The 21232-nt window shown below is 37.6% G+C and overlaps 1 protein-coding gene and 2 long non-coding RNA genes across 3 annotated transcripts; 2 read left to right on the top strand and 1 right to left on the bottom strand.

Annotated features, from left to right (window-relative positions):
- Window positions 1–498: 498 nt before the first annotated feature.
- Window positions 499–16537, bottom strand: LOC125276148 (SH3 domain-binding protein 5-like). Its single transcript, XM_048203649.1, has 7 exons — window positions 16415–16537; window positions 7288–7452; window positions 6705–6835; window positions 5259–5301; window positions 3901–4120; window positions 3297–3626; window positions 499–1374 (listed from the first exon to the last, which is right to left on the bottom strand). Exons 1-7 carry the CDS (start codon window positions 16511–16513, stop codon window positions 1193–1195), a joined length of 1170 nt encoding a protein of 389 aa, XP_048059606.1. The 5' UTR covers window positions 16514–16537; the 3' UTR covers window positions 499–1192.
- LOC125276210 lies at window positions 3503–5674 on the top strand. The gene is made up of 3 exons (XR_007186594.1): window positions 3503–3643; window positions 3855–4143; window positions 5296–5674. It is a non-coding gene; the product is annotated as an uncharacterized LOC125276210 (long non-coding RNA).
- On the top strand, window positions 12602–16972 carry LOC125276222. Its single transcript, XR_007186607.1, has 3 exons — window positions 12602–12731; window positions 16342–16563; window positions 16850–16972. It is a non-coding gene; the product is annotated as an uncharacterized LOC125276222 (long non-coding RNA).
- The last annotated feature ends 4260 nt before the right edge of the window (window positions 16973–21232 follow it).

Here is a 21232-nt window from a genome sequence, read left to right as displayed (position 1 = left end):
AAATTTATGTAGTTGCTGTGGAGTTGATTCAACTCATCCACTAGCATGTGCCGTCATGTTCAATCTTTTGCGCAAATCCAGCGTTGAATTGACCCTCGTTTGTGAAGCAATACTCTACTACAACAACTCTTCCTCTTCTCTAAAGCAGCCCAACATGGCCTCACCTCCTTTGTTGTGTGTTCTTGGGGGCGTGGTTTATGTAGTCTCCTACCAGCCATTTGTTGTAGTCCTTAAAAAGCGATTTCTGTAAAAGAAAATATCTCCCTTTGCATTGCACTTTGAGCGTCGTAACTTTGCAGATGTTGTTTATGATCAAACAGCAACATTACACACTAACTAAAGTTAAACAAGTGGAAATCATGAATCAACCACCCCTTTAAGTTTGAGACCTTTAAGGTCTGAAGTCTGGTGAGATCTCAAGACCAAGATCACAAGATCAAGACTCTGTTTTGGAATAAAGACGTCTTACTATGTGAAATCACAACAGTGGAAAGAGACTCGTGCTGTGAGCATCTGTTTATTACACAAATAAGGACTTTGTGCCATGAAAACACACTGATAACATCATGATAACGAGATAAACACTGAGTATAAATATATAGCTTTGAACTACATGAGGACCTCCTTACGTTACGACCTGTGGAGTAAATCTAAGACAATAGAGAAGGTTCATCGCACAACGCCGACAGAGTGAAAAACAAGTGCAGATATCTTCTGCTAAGGCTGACATCCCATTAACTGCTTTCAATCGTAAGCTTCATTTACATAGTCGCTGGAGAATCAGGTGGTGCCATGCATACTAATCCAGTCACTTACAATGGTTTATGCTACAACAGTTAGTAGGTGTGTCACCACCCATCAAAATTGAGTTGTTTCAAGTTAGGCTAGTGAGACGCCACGACAGAAGACAGGGCATACAAACAGTGTCCATTCACAACACAAACATTTGAGGAAGACATGAAGAACATCCACTCCGTGATGATGAAAAGTTCAATGTAGTTCCCGTCACTTCATAGTTGATGTCCGCACGACAATTCTAATACTTTCATGGTTTTCTGGTTTTAAACCAGTCCGTAACACTGAGATGATAATAGTTTCACACGATGGCTCCTCTGACATGTCGTTCTGTAGTCTCAGATATGGGCCCCTGCTTTGGCCCCTGTGCTGAAGGTTTGGGTTCCTACAGAGGAGTTTAAACACTGTTGAGAAGCAGCACTGCTGGTGTGTTGGAGGTCACAGTGAAAGAACGAGTGTCTGTGTCGTCTGCGGTTTGGAGAGATAAACTGCGCAGGCTCTTCTGCAGGTGGGAGCTTTTCTGACTGCTGATGCTGTTTGTACTTCCAGGTTTAACTTCTGCGCCCTCTGCCCTCTCACCTGTTAGAAAACACAATCAACCGTTGAGAATCTGTTCAGAACAAATTAATGTTGGATAATGTCAGAAACTGTATCTGAAATTGAAGGAATTTTCTGGGTTCAATACAAGTAAAGGCATAATTTTTGCATTTCCTTCAGCCTTGAGGCTTATTCATTTCACTTTTGGTGTGCATGGGCCTTTACATTGGCCAAAAATATTACTTTTTTTTTGTCATTATAACAAACAAGACCCAACCCACATGTGAGAAAAAGTAATATAACACATTACTTTCCATTAAAAGTAACTAAGGTAATTGAGTGAAAACACCATTGTAACACATTACATTTTAAAAGTAACTTTCCCCTACACTGCTTGTGAAATTATATTTAACTTATCGTTAGCCTCATAGCATAATTGCCCAGGTCATATTTCAAAGGCAGATATCACAATTTGGCCAAAAAATGACTTAGGCAATTATGCTATGAGGCTAACGTTATATTTAAATAATATTTAATATTCATCTTATGGCTTTAATATTGAAACAGTGAGTGTTTTAATGTTTACAGATTGGCCCCATTTACTTTCACTGTAAGAGCCTCACTGTAAGCCAGATTTTTGCTCTTTTTATTTAACCGTTGTAAGCTATTCGTTTGGGATGTACACTCAGGCTGTTGGGGTCTCCAGAGACCCCAGACAATAAAATTGTGAATTTTGTAACAAAATAATGTTTTGGTTTTTTTAAACAAATGTAATTTTACTTGCTTTATTAATGATTTTGCAGTTACATTTATGCATTTTTGGGAGAATTTATGGCATGTTTTAAATTTATATAAATAAATTAATAAATATTAAAAAAAAAAAAAAATAAATAACAATTTATGTAAAATTCACTTTAAAAAAAGACCCACATCTCTAACCTTCATTCATGGAGATAACATGGACAATTTGCCATGGTTTAGTGTTAAGATTTTTGCCATCTTATGGAAAATATAGTTTTAAAAGTAAAAAATTATCACTTTAACCAGTAGATGGCTGCAGAGCTCCACTATTTGCTATTGCTATTTGAACAACATCTGCAAAGTTATGACGCTCAAAGTTTAATGCAAAGGGAGATATTTACTTTTAAAGAATTTGCTGTTTATGGATTACAACAAACGGCTGGAAGAGACTACAACGAGCTTCTTCCCGCGGTTAGTGACATCACTAACACTAAAATTTACATAAACCCGGCCCCGAGAACACGCAACAAAGGGGGTGAGGCCATGTTGGGCTGCTTTAGAGAAGAGGAAGAGTTGTTATTGCCATAATTTTATGCCAAACTGCTTCACAAACGAGAGTCAATTCAATGCTGGATTTGCACAAAAGATTAACATGACGGCACATGCTAAAAGTTGTAACTTCTTCCTGAGTCTCTCCATCAGTGTCGACTCCGGTTTGAACAATGTAAGGCTGAACACCGTTACTGACAATCCTCATTTTGGCTGCGTGAGATTCTCCAGCTTTGTTGTTGTTGAGCTGTTAAAGCTCCGCCCTCTTTGGAAAGGGGGCGGGAGCAGCAGCTCATTTGCATTTAAAGGGACACACACAAAAACAGTGTGTTTTTGCTCACACACCAAATAGGGGCAAATTTGACAAGCTATAATAAATGATCTGTGGGGTATTTTGAGATGAAACTTCACACACACGTTCTAGGGACACCTGAGACTTACTGTATAGTACATCTTGTACCCTTTAATGTTTGTGGATAATCACCATTATGCCTCAGATGCTGTTGATTGAGCTTTACTTGTATTGAACACGATATAATCACTTAACACTCAACACATGTAAGTAAAATTGGCTTTGACAAGTAAACTAAACTGGCTGATAACTTTATTACTTCACACATCTGATGTGAGTTCGTTCTCATCATCCTCATGGTTCAAGGACTTTTGTCTCTCACCTCTTTCCTGTTCACAGTCTGGTGACGAGGCCCCGCTGCACTCACTGCGAGGGCCCAACACCGGAGACACCTGCTCGAAGCCCTCCAGAGACCCCGAGCCGGGCAGCTGGAGCAGGTCAGGACCGGCAGAGAGGGACGGCGGGGGCGAGGAGGAAGAGGAAGGGTACGGGCAGGAGGACGAGAGCAGGGGATACGGGGAGGAAGAGGAGGGGAACGGACAGGGCAGGTCTAGAGGAGCAGACGTGGAGCTCAGGCTGCAGGTGGACTGTGTCTCGGGATCGTCTTCTGATGTTGTGCCGTTGCAGCTATCCTCGAAATTCACAGACATCACTGTAGAACAAACACAGGTTTGAGATGACATCAGTATATTGAATATTGTTGCTATTTCTTCTATGCATTTCTCTTCTTCTTTAGCTTGCTTCCCAATCTAGTTGTCTAATAAACCTGGAATTGTGTATTACAAATATTGTTGGTTTTATTGGATCGGATAACAAAATATCATATACCACTTTAAACCTGATGCGCTTATATTTGTGAAATGGTTTGGTTTCTTTTCAGGACTGCTGTATGAATTACAAATCGGATTATGGATGATCTCACTTACTCGATATGCCGTCAGACTCCATTTTGAAGTTGGCGATGTCGTCGGTAGCGGCCCCGTCATCTTCAGCCCCCACCCCTCGGCCCCGGGGCCCCATGGCAGAGAGTCGGCGGCGTGCGTGGATCTCATCCGAGATGGTCTCCAGGTTCCGAAGGGCCGTCCGGTACTCGGCTTTGGCCTGGGTCAGTTTAGCCTGACGCTCGTCGACCCGTCTCTTCAGTTGCTGTATGGGAGATGGAGGACAAGGTAAAGCGGAGAACAGGTCACATATGTGTATAATCAAAATCAGATCAAATCTACATGTTAGTTTGTGTAGAATAAAGGAATATTCTTGAATTACTAAAAAACATGCAAACATTGACTAAAGAAAATGTCTAAAGAAAATGAAGGTTACTTTTGGATCATTAAGATTTTGTCATTTGACACTGTGACATTATTTTAATGACAAATTAGTGCATTTCCCCCCAAATTCTCATTAGTGTAATGTGCCTGGAATTTTTATGTATGTATTTACATTTATTTATCTATTAATTAATTCATTCCAATTATAATGGTGATTCTCCTGAGATTCTCATTACTTTATTACATACTGTATTTTTAAATAAAATATATAATATATTAAAACACATAATATTTAAAAATGATAGATATAATTTTAAAATATTTGTAAAATATTGTTTTAAATTATAATTATATTAACATTTAATTGAAGTATTCTCATTATTGTAGTGCACTTGTATGTTTTTTAAAATGTATTTATTTATTTATTTAATGCAATTCCCATTTTTCTTAATTGTGGTTCTCCTGAGATTCCTATTACTTTATTACACTCTGTATTTTTTAAAATAAAACATAAAATATATGTTAAAACATAATATTTAAAAAATAATATTTAAAAATGTTTTTAAACATTTGAAAAATATTATTTTTAATTTATATTCACAATTATTTGCAGTAAATACTGTAATAAATATACATCTAAATTTATAAACATCAACAAAAATTAAATTCAGTACAGCAAAAACTATACATTTGTAAAATTGATGTATAAATTTACAATTTAAATTCAGAATTTAAATAATTTCTGATTATATAAAATTAAAAGTAAAAATGATTTTATTCACAATACAGTAATGAGAATTATGGGTGAAATGAGTACTTATTTGACATTATTACACAAAATTAATGGTTTTAAAACTAGCTTTCATTTTCTTTAAATAAAATATAAATTAAAATATAAAATATAAATAAATATGAATGAATAAAAAATAAATATAAATATTTATATAAAAAAGCAATCTTTGATTTTTAGATGAAAAGTTCTTAAAATATTATTTTGTGCAAAATAAAAACTGACGTACCTCGAGCTGCAGATAATATTTCGCCTTTAATTCAAAGTACGGCCTGCAGAGGGAGAGAAAGAGAAGCATTTGAACAGAGTGAGTCTCAGAGCCGGTTTCCATGGCAACAACAGAGCTCTGCGAAAGAACCGGCACATTCCACCAGCAGAAACACATCTGGAGCACATTAGAGACGCCTCACACTGAACTACACTTCCATCCACAGCCCAGCGACAGCAGAGGCCCGGGGTGGGGAGGACAAAGACAGAAAGACACACTCTGCTGAAAGAGTTTTGGTAATTTACATGTGAGAGAGATAATGTTTTGTGGGTATTCTGAAGGAAACATCATTTTATTTCCAAATATTGACATGTTTGAAATGATGTAAGGCCTGCAGAACCCGTGCGTGCACAACTTGTTTCAGCAAGATTTTAGGGTGTCTCCTCTTTTTGTCCATTGTGACATGATTTATATGTATGATCTCAGATTTGTTCTCGATTTTTCTTTGCATTGCAATGCACTGTATGTCATCATAATCATTATGTGGACTTCTACATTTTTGTTACCGTTTTGACATCAAAACAGAAAGAAAAATATAATTTCAGTGTAAATACACTAAGGTTTGGGTCTGTAAGATTTTTAATGTTTTTTAAATAAGTCACACATTTCTGATTATTATCAATGCTTTGTATTTTTATGGAAACTGTGATACATTTCTTTCAGGATTATTTAATGTTAAAAAGAACAGTATTTATTTGAAATATAAATCTTTTGTGATATTGTCACTTTTGAACAATTTAATGCATTCTTGATGGAAAAAAGTAGTAATTTCTTTTTTGTTAAAAAATTCTTACTGACCCCAAACTTTATAAGCGGTAGTGTATGTATATCAGAAACACTGACTGATGGATGGATGGAAGGGTGGGTGGGTCAATAGATGGATGGATGGATGGATGGACGGACGGAGGGATGGATGGATGAGAGGGTGGACAGACAGACGGACGGACGGATGGAGGGAGGGGTGGGTGGGCGGATAGATGGGTGGATGGGTGGGTGGATGGACGGAGGGATGGATGGATGGATGGATGGATGGAGTGGGTGGATAGACGGACGGATGGATGGAGGGAGGGGTGGGTGGGTTGATAGATGGGTGGATGGGTGGGTGGATGGACGGAGGGATGGACGGAGGGATGGATGGATGGATGGATGGATGGATGGATGGATGGATGGATGGATAGACAGACGGACGGACGGATGGAGGGAGGGGTGGGTGGGCGGATAGATGGGTGGATGGGTGGGTGGATGGACGGAGGGATGGATGGATGGATGGATGGATGGAGTGGGTGGATAGACGGACGGATGGATGGAGGGAGGGGTGGGTGGGTTGATAGATGGGTGGATGGGTGGGTGGATGGACGGAGGGATGGATGGATGGATGGATGGATGGATGGATGGATGTCCTCTGACCTGGACTTGTTGATGGTGCGTTTGAGCTTCTTCTCCAGTTGTCTCATGTGGCTGATGGCGGCGTTGTATTTGGTCGCTGTTTCTCTGTGCTCGATTTCACTGCGTGTCCTGCTTTGCTCCGCCTCCATCACCTTGAAGAGCCAATCAAAGCAGTTCAGATGAAATTAACTGCATAGCATAGAGACAGAGCATTTAAGGCCACACCCTCACCGGGGGACAATCCAGCCGTCTCCATTGACTTTGCATAGCGTGATGCTGCCTGCTTGTCATTTCTGACTGTTTTTTGGGGTCGACAGCTTATAAAAACTTAGTTCTGGGTTTTTTAGCTTGTTTGCTGTACACCTTGTCACACAGCAGCTTTTAGGCATTGTTCTGTTTTTTTGTTATAAGTCAGAAATGACAAAGAGGCTGCCTCACGCTATATAAAGTCAATGGAGACTGTTGGCCTGTTTTCCCCCCAGGTGGGCATGGTTTTCAGATTATGACGCATGTCGCTCTGTCTCTACAGAACAGTAAACTGTGGTCTACAGCTCCCAGAATTGATCTATAGTGTGTTTATGGTCAGTGGTCTTGTGTCTCTCACCCTCTGGGTGGCGTGGTTGAGCATCTCCTGCCAGGCCGAGTCAAACTGCCTGCTGTCCTCTTCTAACAGTCGCTCCTCGGCCAGAGCAATGGTCTCCTTCGCCGCCCGGAGGATCTCGATGGCTCGCTGATACTCCTGTGTGGCTCTCTGAGCTTCTACTTGAGCCTGTAAGACACGAGAGAGAGAGAGAGAGACTCGGTTATGACTTCAACACCACTCACAGTTGGTATGAACACAATGCAGTATAATTTGCTGAAGTGAACCTCTGCTGCTGAAGCATCATTTGAAGACTAATATATAATTCATGTCTAAGAAGAAACTGCCTTCAGAGAGCAGCTCACATTTTTCATATCTTGCAATGCACGAGCAGCTGACAGATTCAAGTGTGCACATGTTGTTACGTAAAATGATGATGACACATCCTTAGTGTTACCAAGATACAGCTGTAAACAGCTGCTGTCAATACTCACTCATTTCTATTGATGACGCAAATGTACCATAATTCAGTGCCAAGTAGTACAATGTGAGATATTTCTACTTCTGAAAGAATTACAATGTGATTTAAGAGCGTTTAAGTGAATAACACTTTACATTTGTTAACATTAGTTAGCATAACTTACTGTAAGCTGTTACCACACAATCTAATCTTTAGTTTTCTTTTAATTTCCCCTCAATGAACCATAAAGCTTTATCAGTCACAGCATTAGTCGCTCAGCTTTGATAGATCACATGACCAGGCTCTGTCTCTCCGTGGGATGAGCTTCTCATTTACAGACGATCCCTCTTACATGCTGAAGAATTCATAAAGAAAACTAGCAGAGCTTGAGACAAGAAGCTGATGTATTTTTCATAAAGCTCAATCATCTCCCCCTCGGTCTGTGCAGACAGACAGCAGATTAGCTGAAATCCATGAGGATTTTCTCAGTTATAAACAAACTCAGATCCTGAAGGTTTTAGGTTCAATACAAGTTAATCACAGATGCGGTCTATAGAGTTTAGCACAAAACAATTTGAACTTAGATTATAAACCCAAACAAGAACTGTGTTTGCAGTAATAGGGTTTAAAGCAGCTTGTGCTTTTGTTTATTGCCTACATATAAAATCTGTTGTACAAAAATGAAAATGTTTTCAGAATTGTCATTTTCATCTTTTGAAGGCAAATAAATTTCTATCTATCTATGATATCAGTCTATTTCTTATATCCTGCACTCTTAAAAATAAAGGTTTCAAAGGGGGTTTCCACAGTGATGTAACAGAAAACACATTTTTGTTTCCCCAAAACCTCTCAGTGAAAAGTTATTTTTTTGTTTCTTAGTATGAAGAATGTTTAAAAATTCTAAAGAACCTTTTGTGGAATGGAAAGATTCCATGGATTCTTCATGGAACCATCAATGCCAGTAAAGAACCTTTATTTTTAAGAGTGTTGTACAAATGTAATCAAGTCTTTACTGTGATGACGGGAGATTAAAAAACTGTATATAACTTTACACAGACAAGGATATAAGCAAATTTATCAAACTAGTTTCATATTAACTCGTGTAATATTTAATATTTTTCTTTACTTCCTGCTTGCTTGCTTTCTTTATCTGTGTCACAGTCCATTAAAATCACAGTGGCTTGGTCAGCGCTGCGTGAACGTCATTGTATATTTCTGTTTTGCATGGAAGAATACAGAAGTGCTAAGTGAAGTGAACAGGTAGAGAGAGAGAGAGACGTTGTGCGCTTCTCCAGACAGATGACTCACACGCTCAGACGTCACTTTGCACTGGCGAGATGAAGGGCATCATGAGTTCATGAGTACGTTAGGTAAAGCGTCATGTCAGAACTGACCTTTCTGACCATTGTTCAAAACTGACCATACAACATCATGAAACAATGCATGTACTGCACCACACAATAGCTCCATTTAGGCTGCTGCTAATGTAAGGATGTGATGGCATGTCTGCGTGGGCAAACGCTGGACACTGAATCAGTACACTGATACATTAGCCAGACTGATAATTGAATTTGCATTGGCTTCTCAGAGGGGCAGTTTTCAAGTGTTTTTAGTGATTTTTAAGAAACATTTTAATAGCAAAGATTAAATTTAGCAATTTTCTGTATCATTTAACTGTATTATATTAAATTAGTACACTAGCATTTACATTTTTGGGGTCAGTAAGATTTTCTGCTCACGAAGGCTGCATATTTAGGCATATTTTGAACAGCAGTGTATATTATTTAAATCTCTATACCGACCGTTGTACACACTTCTTTTTTTAGTATTGGCTATTACAAAATCCATGACTCAATCAACACCCAGTTGTGCATCACATGACCACAGAGTAACCCTGAACAGCTGCCTACACTAGATGATGAGAGATGATGCATTTCTCCTGATCTGTCAACAGTTCATTGTGTGTCGCTCATAATACTGTGATTTTGACTGAGCTTCTCTGTCACAAAGAGCTACAGTGTCGGCCCGCCGGGTCTGGAGAAATGACAGCCATAAAGCCGTCACTGTTGTTGTGTCATGATGACCTGCGCTCCTGAAGACCCTGCAGACCGAAGTACGGCCCACTAAGGGATTCTACACATACTGATGCTCAATGAGAGATGCTGCAGACTAGGCTGGTAAAAGATCTGTGCTGATAACTGAAAGGTTGCAGGTTCAAACCATTTTATGCATTTCATAAGTTCTTCAGTGTCTCATGATACTTCAGAAATCATTCTAGTATGATGATTTGCTGTTCAAGAAACACTTCTGATTTTATCAATGTAGAAAATAGTTGTGCATATGGAAAGCAGCAGCTTTCATTTCTGCTGTGACAGACGCAAGACGAGTGTTTGTTAGAAATCAGGAATGGTGAGAGAACATTGTGCTTGGTACGGTTTTCGCCTTCAAACCAAACTTGGGACTTCAGTTGACAAAGTTTAGCACGCTTTCCATATTGTTTACGCATTAGCTCAGTAGGCCTAGAGGCTTTAGTGGCTGTTTGAACACATCCCACCATATGAGAGTTTACACTAGGAAAGCAATCCAGTCGAATGCATTTTTGACTACCTTTAGAAGTGGTAGAAAGTGGACAAGTTCAAAAGGTTTTAGACCTTGTTTACACCGGTATTTAGCGATCGACCAAAATGCTTCTTAATACCAGGTGCAGACAGGGCCATTGCCAACACAAGCCTTCAGACACTTTCACTCATAAGGTCAAGGTTAAGGTCAGGTGAAGCTGAGCTCTGTAAACACTGTAATGACAGATTAGAGTTACGTCAATAAAGGTTCTCACTTGCTGTGGAGATTTTAAGGTCAAAATCACACACACACTCGCTCATCTGCCTGTCTGTTCACACACACTTGCTATGTTCTGTGTGTCTGGACTAAGAAATGTCTGTTTCTTATACTGTCTATTTTTCCTCCTGGTAATGTGTTTGACAGGCAGCACAAGTATCTGATTTTCTCTGGTTTTCTGACCTATTTTCTTCCCAAACTCGGTCAGACATGATGTATTTTTCATGAGCAGCGTTCGCTCTGCGGCAAAATCACGTTCAATTAACATTTAATGACCTCAGTATGATCTGAAGATGCAGAATCACCTCGACACACCCTAAACTCTGTCTGACCTACTAAAAAATACTGACCCACTTCTTTCCAATTTGACAAACAAAGCAAGTTCATCCACCCAAAGAAATGGAGGAAACAAGCTGCTTTACTGACACAATAACTCTTCTTTAAACGCAGAAAACTTCCCCGTGTTTTTATTAGCATTCGCCGTAATGCAGAAGTATGTTCATTGTCTGTAAATAATCTATAAACTTCCTCCTCCTGCTGCATTTAGCATAATCACACAGATTAATTGACTTCCCTTCATGCAAACACATATGAAAATCTTTCATGCACGAGTGAGTCTGTCGATCTCCCAGCATCCATTAAGCAAACGAGTGGAATTCCACAACCTCATCCAAAATGAGACAAAGACGGCTGTTTTCCATCTGCACAGATCCGCAGGGCTCAGAGTAAACAATCCGGCTCTTTCTTCATGACTCTCCATGATTTATGCAATCCAAGCTCCCTCTCTTTCTTGCTATCTCCCTCTGTTCATTCATTTGGCATAAAATTAAAATTTTCTTGCTTTTACAGAAAAAATATGGTGCCCTGAATTGCCAAAGAAACAAATCATAGCATAGTTTACTATTTGTGTCTATTTGATTATATTTAAATAATAATATTTTTAAAATGCAATTTTTATGGCTTAGAATCAGCATAAATATGTTTATTCATTGTGAAAAATTATTCATTTGAACATGGCTAGCTGTAGAAAACAATATTCAGTTACTTAAAATGTCTGCGATTAAAACAAACTGAATTTATTGATGATTAATATATGGTTATTGTGCATTTAAAACACATTCAGCATTCAGCTCAGAAATCCTACCTGTTTATGTATGACTGACAAATATGCATCACATTAAGTGTATTAGTTTATGTTATAACTGTTTAATAAATGTTAAATTGAAGCCTGAATATTTGTTTAGAAAACAGGAAGTTCAGCATTTCCGGTGTTCCGAAATGGAACACTAGTTCACTGAATACTACATTGTATCCTGCATGCTGCCTACTACTGTTTTTAAATTGCACGTGATGCAGTGTGCAAAAATTAATAGTAGTATGCTACAAATGTTGTCATATGACCTCAATTCAGTTATCATAATTTTATCCAATTTTAATAAATGCATAAACTTTTGACAAATCAAACATTGAGTCCAGGAAAAGATGTTTAAAAAGCCCAATATTTGATTCATTCATCACGCTGTAAATGCAAGGTGAAGTCAAGTGCAATGCATTATCTGATACAATGAGCTGTTTTATATACATGCTCTTTTTTGGCAAATGTAGTTGGTCATCCAGGTATTCCATACAGAAAATGTGCACATTTGCACTGTATACATAATGCATACTGAACAAATACTATGAGTAAAATTAGTCAGATGATAGTAATAAGATTTATCAGTAGCACTGTGCATAGTAATAATACTATGCACAGTGTACTGCAGAAACAGTATGAGTAGTATGATGGTATGCCATTTTGACCATAACCAATGTCAGCAGAAACTCAGAAATGTTTGAATATTTTAATGTCCAACTGTGCGATGAACTAAAATAGTTCTACATTTGCATACGAGATGTTGCAGCAGCAGTAGCAAATCAAATGCAGTCTCAGTCTGGATCGCACCTTCATGTACTGTCTGCTCAAATGACCTTGATTTGTCTGTGATAGCGTGTGTGTGTGTGTGTCTCTCTTTTATAACCTCTGCTCATCTCTAATTAACACTCACACACTCACACCCTGTGAAGGGACGTGAGGTGTGAGGTCAGCTGACACGTGCCGCAGTCGTCTGTCATTGATGTCTGATGCCTGCTGCTCACATGCCACAGGACAGAACAGATGCCAGCAGAATGAGAGGTGAGAGTCGCGCCAGAACACACTGAACACAGGGAACTGTTCAACGACACACCCATCTGTCTGTCTGTCTGTCTGCTCAGCTGTAGGTCATTGAAGGTGTGATCGTGCACTCTGTTCTGATTGGATGTAAAGTGGGCGTTGGCACTCTGACTGAGAGACAGCTGGCACTGCCAGTCTTAGCTGTGTGTCTCACCTACTGACAAAGACAGATCATGGTGGTCTTTTAAAGTGATGACAGGACAGTTACACTAGACCACCTTCATATGATTACCAGTGCAGACAAATGTACACACACACTTCAGATGTACACAGTTCAAACACAGGGATATAATGCATATTAAGATTAAATCAAACCACTAAATCACATTAGCTAACATTTATAACTGTGTGTGTGTGCTGCGTATATTTCTGAATTATTATGCATCACTGTGAGATTCCTTTGATATATCGTTCACAGTAAGATAGTTCATGAGTTGAGCTTGACTTACAGATGTCTCACAGACACAGGTTTAAAAAGATTAGCTGATGATGTCTTTTTCTTGGCGGCACTTTACTCACTCATGACTAATGTCAGATCATTTTGTTTTAATGCGTTTAAAAATAGACTGAGAATATGAGCGAGTGACTGGAGCTTCTGTCTTTGTGAAGGTTTCTCACAGCTTTCTCGTGAGAGTCAATTTGTTCATCAATTCAATTGAGAATAAATGAGTTTATCTAATGAGAACTCTGAAAGTGTGCTGCAAACTTCTATAGTGAACACTAACCAGCCATTTAAATGTTGAGCAGCAGGCTGGATATGTGACACAATCAGCTTGCCAATGTAGTTAACAATATAAAACTTGATATGGTAAAAAGTCTAGGTCAGATCATTTTTTTAAAGAAATTAATGCTTTTATTCATCAAGGATGCATTAAATCGATCAAAAGTGACAGTAAAATGTTATAAAAGATTGATTCTATTTCAAATAAATGCTGTTCTTTCGAACTTTCTGTTCATCAAAGAATCCTGAAAGATGAAGCAAATATAAAGCAACACAACTGTTTTCAACATTAATAATAAAATTAGAAATGTTTCAGCAAATCAGCATATTAGAATGATTTCTGAAGGATCATGTGACGCTGAAGACTGGAGTAATGATGCTGAAAATTCAGCTTTGATCACATGAATAAATTGTTTTAACATACATTCACATAGGAAACAGGTATTTAAAGGTGCAAAAATTGAATTTACCTCGGCATAGTTAAATAACAAGAGTTCAGTACATGGAAAAGACAGTGAGTCTCAAACTCCATTGTTTCCTCCTTCTTATATAAATCTCATTTGTTTAAAAGACCTCCGAAGAACAGGCGAATCTCAACATAACACCGACTGTTACGTAACAGTCGGGATCATTAATATGTACGCCCCCAATATTTGCATATGCCAGCCTATGTTCCCAACATTATGAAAGGCATTAGACAAGGGCAGAACGTCTGGATGTGCACAGCTGAATCATCAGACTAGGTAAGCAGCGAAAAATGGCAGATGGAGCAATAATAACTGACATGATCCATGATAACATGATATTTTTAGTGATATTTGTAAATTGTCTTTCTAAATGTTTCGTTAGCATGTGGCTAATGTACTGTTAAATGTGGTTAAAGTTACCATCGTTTCTTAATGTATTCACAGAGACAAGAGCCGTCGTTATTTTCATTATTAAATACTTGCAGTCTGTATAATGCATAAACACAACTTCATTCTTTATAAATCTCTCCAACAGTGTGTAATGTTAGCCTTAGCCACGGATTACAGCCTCAAACTCATTCAGAATCAAATGTAAACATTCAAATAAACACTGTACTTACGCGATTAGACATGCTGCATGATGAACACTTTGTAAAGATCCATTTTGAGGGTTATATTAGCTGTGTGAACTTTTTTTATGTTGTTTAAGGCAAGCGCGAGCTCTTGGGGCGTGGAGCACGCGATTTAAAGGGCCACACACCCTGAATCGGCTCATTTCTAATTATGCCCAAAATAGGCAGTTAAAAAAATGAATTTAAAAAAATCTATGGGGTATTTTGAGCTGAAACTTTACAGACACATTCAGGGGACACCTTAGACTTATATTACATCTTTAAAAAAAAGTTCTAGGGCACCTTTAAAGTGTAATGATATTTCACAATATTACTGTTTTTACTGTATTTTTGATCAAATAAATGATCTTAAATTATTTTAATATAAATAAAAAATCTTCAACCCCAAACATTTGAATATAAACACACTACACTGCACTTCTGTTTGGTTTTGACTGTGTTATAATTGCGTTAGAGCCAGAAGCTGAGCAGAACTCTCACTAAAGTCACCTCTTGGATATAAAAAGCTCTTTTATGACTGTTTGAGAGCGACATTTGTGCTGATTTATCACTGTCACAAGGTGATAATATGGAGAATTTCATGGCTGAAAGCAGCAGCGATCTCAAATCCATCCTCACACACATTCACATGACACTAACGACCAGGGTTTTTCACAACAAAACCCACCCAATTGCTGCTCAAAACTAGCCCAATTGTGTTCTGGGGGATAAAATCCGCATTCCTGCTAAAATTTGCATTCCAGGGGAAAAATATTATATTATTTGGGGTCGCTTCAATCTGTGGACATGAAAAACAAGCCGAGGCAACAGTGTTAAAGTAGACTTGGCAACACTGCTAACCTCAGATGCTTGTTCATATTAAAAACTAGATTTTGGTTGTAATAATTGTCACTATACAAAGGTGTCGTGGGTAGTTGCTAAGATGTTCTGAGGAGAAGAGGCTTTTCATAGAAGGACGTCATGTTCAGTCTTCTCTCTTTAGCTGTTTCTATCTATAGGAAATGCCAAGGCCTGTTTGCAAACAAATTAGCCCGCGTCTGTACGCTGGACTGCAGGTCATTCATTATTGAGAAGCTGACAGCGCAGGCTGTGTTTGGGGCTGGAAGGTGGTCATGTGATTATGAGAAGTTAAACTGGGGCAAACATGTTTTTCTTAAAAACTTGTCCTCCAAAAGTTGTATTCTTTCAGAGCATCATACTTTTTTTTAACATAGCACACTGTTATACAGTACATTAATAATGTAAATCTGCTGTTTTACAAAAATTACTCATGTTACTCAAAGATTACTCAGTTCATGCAACTTTACAATGTAAAGCAGATCTATCTATCTACATGGTGAACATGTTTGCTTCATGGCAAAAAAAAAGACAATTAAAAGCTAAAAGCAAAAATTATCGCAATATTCATGCTTAATTTTATATCACAAGAATAGGAATTATGAATATTGTTAATATATTGTCCAGCTCTAGATATGTGCAACATAGTTTACTTTGCACATAGATTCATAGTTTATCCAATTATATACATACTGGTACAGTAATATTATGTAAACCAGAGTCATGCCAAGTTTTCTAGTGAACGCCCGCAGAACCGGGTCATCAGCTGTTTCCTGCTGTTCGACAGGCCTCTATGGCAACAGCCAAACCTTCATTGCATAATTCTGCTTTCCTTTTCACAGTAGTGAATGGCTACAATCCTTAAGGTTTAAAAGGCTCTAGATGTGTTTTTTTCCTAATCATTCATTCCCTAGACGAGATTCCAGAAGTTTCCACACCATGCAAACTCCAGCAAAACACACTGCTGTGACAAAACAAACAGCTCACCTGGCGGGCCGCCCTTCTGGCCTCCCAGTACGGTTTTGAGTCTTCTACGGCTTTACCGATCTTCTTGACCTGCTCATCCAGCTTGACTGTGGCCTCCATTAGGACGGCGCGAAACTTCTGCCGGGAATCCTGCAGAACAGAGTGAAGTGGTGAGTGAATCTAAAATCACAAGTCAAGTGTCTCAAACAAAACTTTGAATGTTTGCTTGGTCTGTGGCACTGATTCTCAATATTCAATGGCACAGACCTCACAAATCTGTCATATTCAGTGGTTAGTTCTTCATTAAAACCACTGGGAACTTAACACAACTTTGTTTTCTGATAAAGTGCATTCACACTCCTGAAAACTGAATAAAGCTAGCAAATCTGATTGATTTTTTTTGTATTCTGATCTTTAGCTCTATGAACTACTGAATTCTTGTCTTTGTGTTTACAGATATACTGAAGTGTGAATTAAAGTACATGCAGTCTGTAAATCCTGAATAAATCTCAGTGCACTGAAAGGCTCATCATATCCAAGCAACATGCACTGTATGCTCAGGAATCTCTCTGAATTATGTGCGTCCATCTTTCAGTTTCACACTAATGAAACGCTTCAATAATCAGGCTTTTGTTGCTCCCTGAAAAGCGCTGCTTCAGCTAACTCAATTCAGCATTTAACCCAGTTAAGAAGGAATCTACACCCTGCTTTCTAGACAGAAAACTCCCCCCTCAGCAGAAAGAAACAATCACGGTTGTTGCATAAGATGAGCAGTGGGACAGTGTTTTTGAGTTGTGCGTGCATGTGTATATATCGTGTCCAGTTCTGCCGGTCATGAATCTGTCCTAGAGTGGGTTTGGTCGCTCAAATGCCATATTTAAAAACACTGACATCTACATCCTTCCACACAGGACCTCGGTGACAAAAGACACGTCAGAGGGATTTAGACTTCCTCTGACAGAATGACACTTCCTGGTTCGTTGTGGTGATTAACCACAGGCCAAATACAGTGAAATACACAGAACTGTGAGTGAGTATTTGTCATTTAAAAAAAAAAAATATGAGGATGAGGAACAAATAGTCATGAATCTGAAATAAGACTTATGGGTAATACTTTACAATAAGGTTAACATTAGTTAACTGCATTAGTTAACATGAACTAATAATGAACTGCACTTCTGCAGCATTTATTAATATTTTTTTAATGTTAAATTCATCATTTACTAGTACATTATTATAATCAAATGTTGTATTAGTTAATGCACTGTATACTAACATGAACAAACCTATAAAAAGCTGGATTTTTATTTAACTAACATTAATAACGATTAATAAATACTGTAACAAATGTATTGCTCATGGTGAGTTCATGTTAGTTAATAATGTTAACAAATGAAACCTTTTTGTAAAGTGTTACGACTTATAAATGTCTGAATTCTACACAGTGTTATTATTGTTAACTAAAACTATTTTTAAAAAATTGTTAATTGATATAAAGCTGGAATAAAATCAAATATAAATATTAGATGAAAAACAAACTAAACAAAAGTTAGAAATGTTGCCTTACCACATAACAAAACTACTAAAAATGAAACTCAAATTAAAATGAAAACTGAAAATTTAACAATAACAGATCATTAAAAATTTGAGTTAATACAATGAAGGCGATTGGTTTAATCAACAGAAACTCAAAATATTATGTTCTCTGAACCACATTAATTAAGTTCATTTGACAAAAGAAAAAATGTTGTGATAACAAATCATGAAAATATTTTTTTACAGTGTACCAGTGTTGGGGAAAGTTACATTTAAAAGTAATATGTTATAATATTGTGTTACTCCCTAGAAAAGTAACTAATGCGTTACTTAGTTACTTTTTATGTAAAGTAATGCGTTACATTACTTTTGCATTACTTTTTGTCACCTGAGCTGGGCTTACATGGTTTTTAATAACAAAAAATAAAATACATGTATATTTCTGTAATTTAACATATTTAATTAATTATTGTAGATATGCAGATTTTCACTGTTTTTATTCATTTTGAGGAATACTGAAGAGCTGTCAGTCAATACATGGGAAAACAAAGTTACTTGAGTTACTTATTTAAAAAAGTAACCCATATTTTGTTGTAAATTTAAAAGTAATGCATTACTTGAAAAAAGTAATCTGATTACATAACTTGCATAATGCATTACTCCCAACACTGCATTTTGCTTATTATTTCTTACACTAACAAAAGTTTTTTTTTTTTTTTTTGGTATTATTTTAAATACTTCAGACTACCATGTTATTGCCATCTGACACCTTGCCTTTACCATGGTACCAGCACATTATATTTGTAAGGGTACATACTAGAGCTGCACGATTAATCGTATCGCAATCGCAATCGCGATGTCAAGCTTGTGCGATTATATGACGCAAAATGCTGCGATTTTATGAAATAAAATAATAATAAGTTAATAAATAAATAAAAAAAATTAAAAAATACATGTGTGGACACAACAACCCATTATCTGAGAGCTGTTTGCCCATTTTATACACCGCTAATAAAAAGAAGACCAGTCAGTTTCAGTTTAGGCAGTGGCATGTGTGGCGCGCACGGTCATGTCATGACTTTTCCGGTGTGCAGCGCAGAGAACGGGTAAAGATGGATGCGGAGCAAACGGTCACTGAACTGGTGGCAAGAAAAAACGCTACCTCTGTTATATGGCGATATTTTGGCTATAAGATTATAAACCAGATTAGTAGTGGTTGAAGAGGAAAGAGGATTTAATTCGGTATCGCACGCAGCGCTGTTATCGGTGCGCACATGACGCACATACATACAAGGCTCGCGCGCACAGAGAGAGAGAGAGGCGCGTTATAGCTCGCGAACTCCAAATTGATTTCTCTTTCGCGTCCTCAGTGCACTTGGATGGTCACATACACGCATTATGTCAGTCAAAATACCCCTCTCAGCAAGTATTCATGTAAACACATTCAGTTATGTCTTAATTGAACGAGGTGAGAATTCGGATGTATATCTGTCCGATGTGTGCGTGCATGTCTTACTCTTAAAGTGACAGCAACCTATAAATACCTGCTGTTGTCTGTCATGTAAATCAAACAACAAAACACAGCTTTAACAAAGAAATTAATACTACAGTTAGACCTTATACTTTATTTGTAACTTTATGTAGTATTTATCTATGCTTGTTGTAATTGGTGTAGGCTATAGTATTTTTTCTTTTTACAGTCTGTTCACTTGCCTTTAATAATGTATTATTTAGGCTAGCAGTTTATGCTATGGTATCAGAATAGTTTAAGTGGGCTAAGTAATAAATGCAAAGTTAAGTTACCCCATCTAATTTTTTTTTTTTTTTTTTTGTGCTGATCCGAAAAATGATCCGATCTGTGACGTCATAACCGTGATGTGATCCGAACCGTCAGTTTTGTGATCCGTTGAACCACTACAGATTAGTAAAGAAACAAATATCTTAAATGGGATTATAACAAGTTTGCAGTAATGCAAAGATGTTATTTAATTTCATAAAATATTTTAATTTGAAAACGCTGTGCATTTGTTTGCTGTTGTTGCTAGTTTGAGTTGAGAAATACACATTTCAGCATTATCAGTAATCTGTGTGTGTATTTCCATTGAGAACCAAGCAAGATGACTCATGATACTATTTGTTTATTATATCGCTATCGCAAATCGCAATCGCAATAATCGCAATATGACATTTTCCCCAAATCGTGCAGCCCTAGTACATACTGTATGCTGTATTCAAAAAGGAAATCATAAATCAGCTGAAACAAAACATGGATATGGATATTTCTTGTGCCAGTTTAGCAACTGACAATTTACTACTGTTTGTATCTCCTTTGTGTTCCACAGAAGAAAGTCAGTCATGGGTTTGGAATGGAATGAGGCTCAGGACATTTTCCTAAACTACTCCTTTAGCGGTTGAGGCTTGTGGCTTTCAGAGCAGGAATTCCAGACTCGGATAGGAGAGATTTCCTCTGTCTGCTCAGCAGATAGAAAGGGTGTCAGTCGCAGGAAAGAAACTTCCCATTGGTCAGTGCCGGAAGGGGGAGGGTGCTGAGCGTTTAGACATGTCTTTGGAATTCTGCCTGCAAGCTTTTCAGCAAAAACAGTGACAGCAGAAAGCAGGCATGTGAACCTTACCTCCAGTTCTGTCTCCCATCTGTTGATGTTATCTGTAGACTGATTCAGTTTCTCAAGTTCACCCTGTTGAAGAGATAAAGCCAGTTGAGATCGCAGTAAGACGTGTGTTGCAATGCCAGCAACATCTGGAAAGTGTTATTCAAGTAACCCAACACTCATATGTATGTTTTCCTCCGACCTTAGCCACACGTTGATGACACACAGATGTTTCACGCCGTTGTTTTCATTATGAAAATATTTTCTTGCATGGGTGGAGGATGAAAAACCAGTTCATCTAGCACAACTAGTCTTATATAAAGGTGTTTCCATGGTTCTTTGCAGCAATTTCTTACCAAGATTAAAAGTGTCAGTTATTGTAAAGAAAGTAAGTGCACTTTTGAAGCAAAATATTTGCCAAAAGGATTTCCAAGAAGGTTTCAAATGATAAAACGATAGATAATGTGTTAAAAAAAAAAGACACTGAAATCATGCTTAAAAATATCTGCATGTCACTGGAAAATGTGTTTATGACTGATATTTTTTTTTTTTTTTTTTTTTTTTACATAGTGCAGGGTCAAACAACCTGGTATTGAAGGTTAATAATTTTAAATAATAATCGACTCTAAAATCTGTTATACCATAATGTCCAAATACTTTTTCACCCACTGTAAATCGTTTTCTAACGGATAAT

Source organism: Megalobrama amblycephala, linkage group LG9, assembly GCF_018812025.1.
Source record: "Megalobrama amblycephala isolate DHTTF-2021 linkage group LG9, ASM1881202v1, whole genome shotgun sequence".
In the NCBI taxonomy this organism is placed as follows: domain Eukaryota; kingdom Metazoa; phylum Chordata; class Actinopteri; order Cypriniformes; family Xenocyprididae; genus Megalobrama; species Megalobrama amblycephala.
This window is presented reverse-complemented; position numbering and strand designations above follow the sequence as displayed.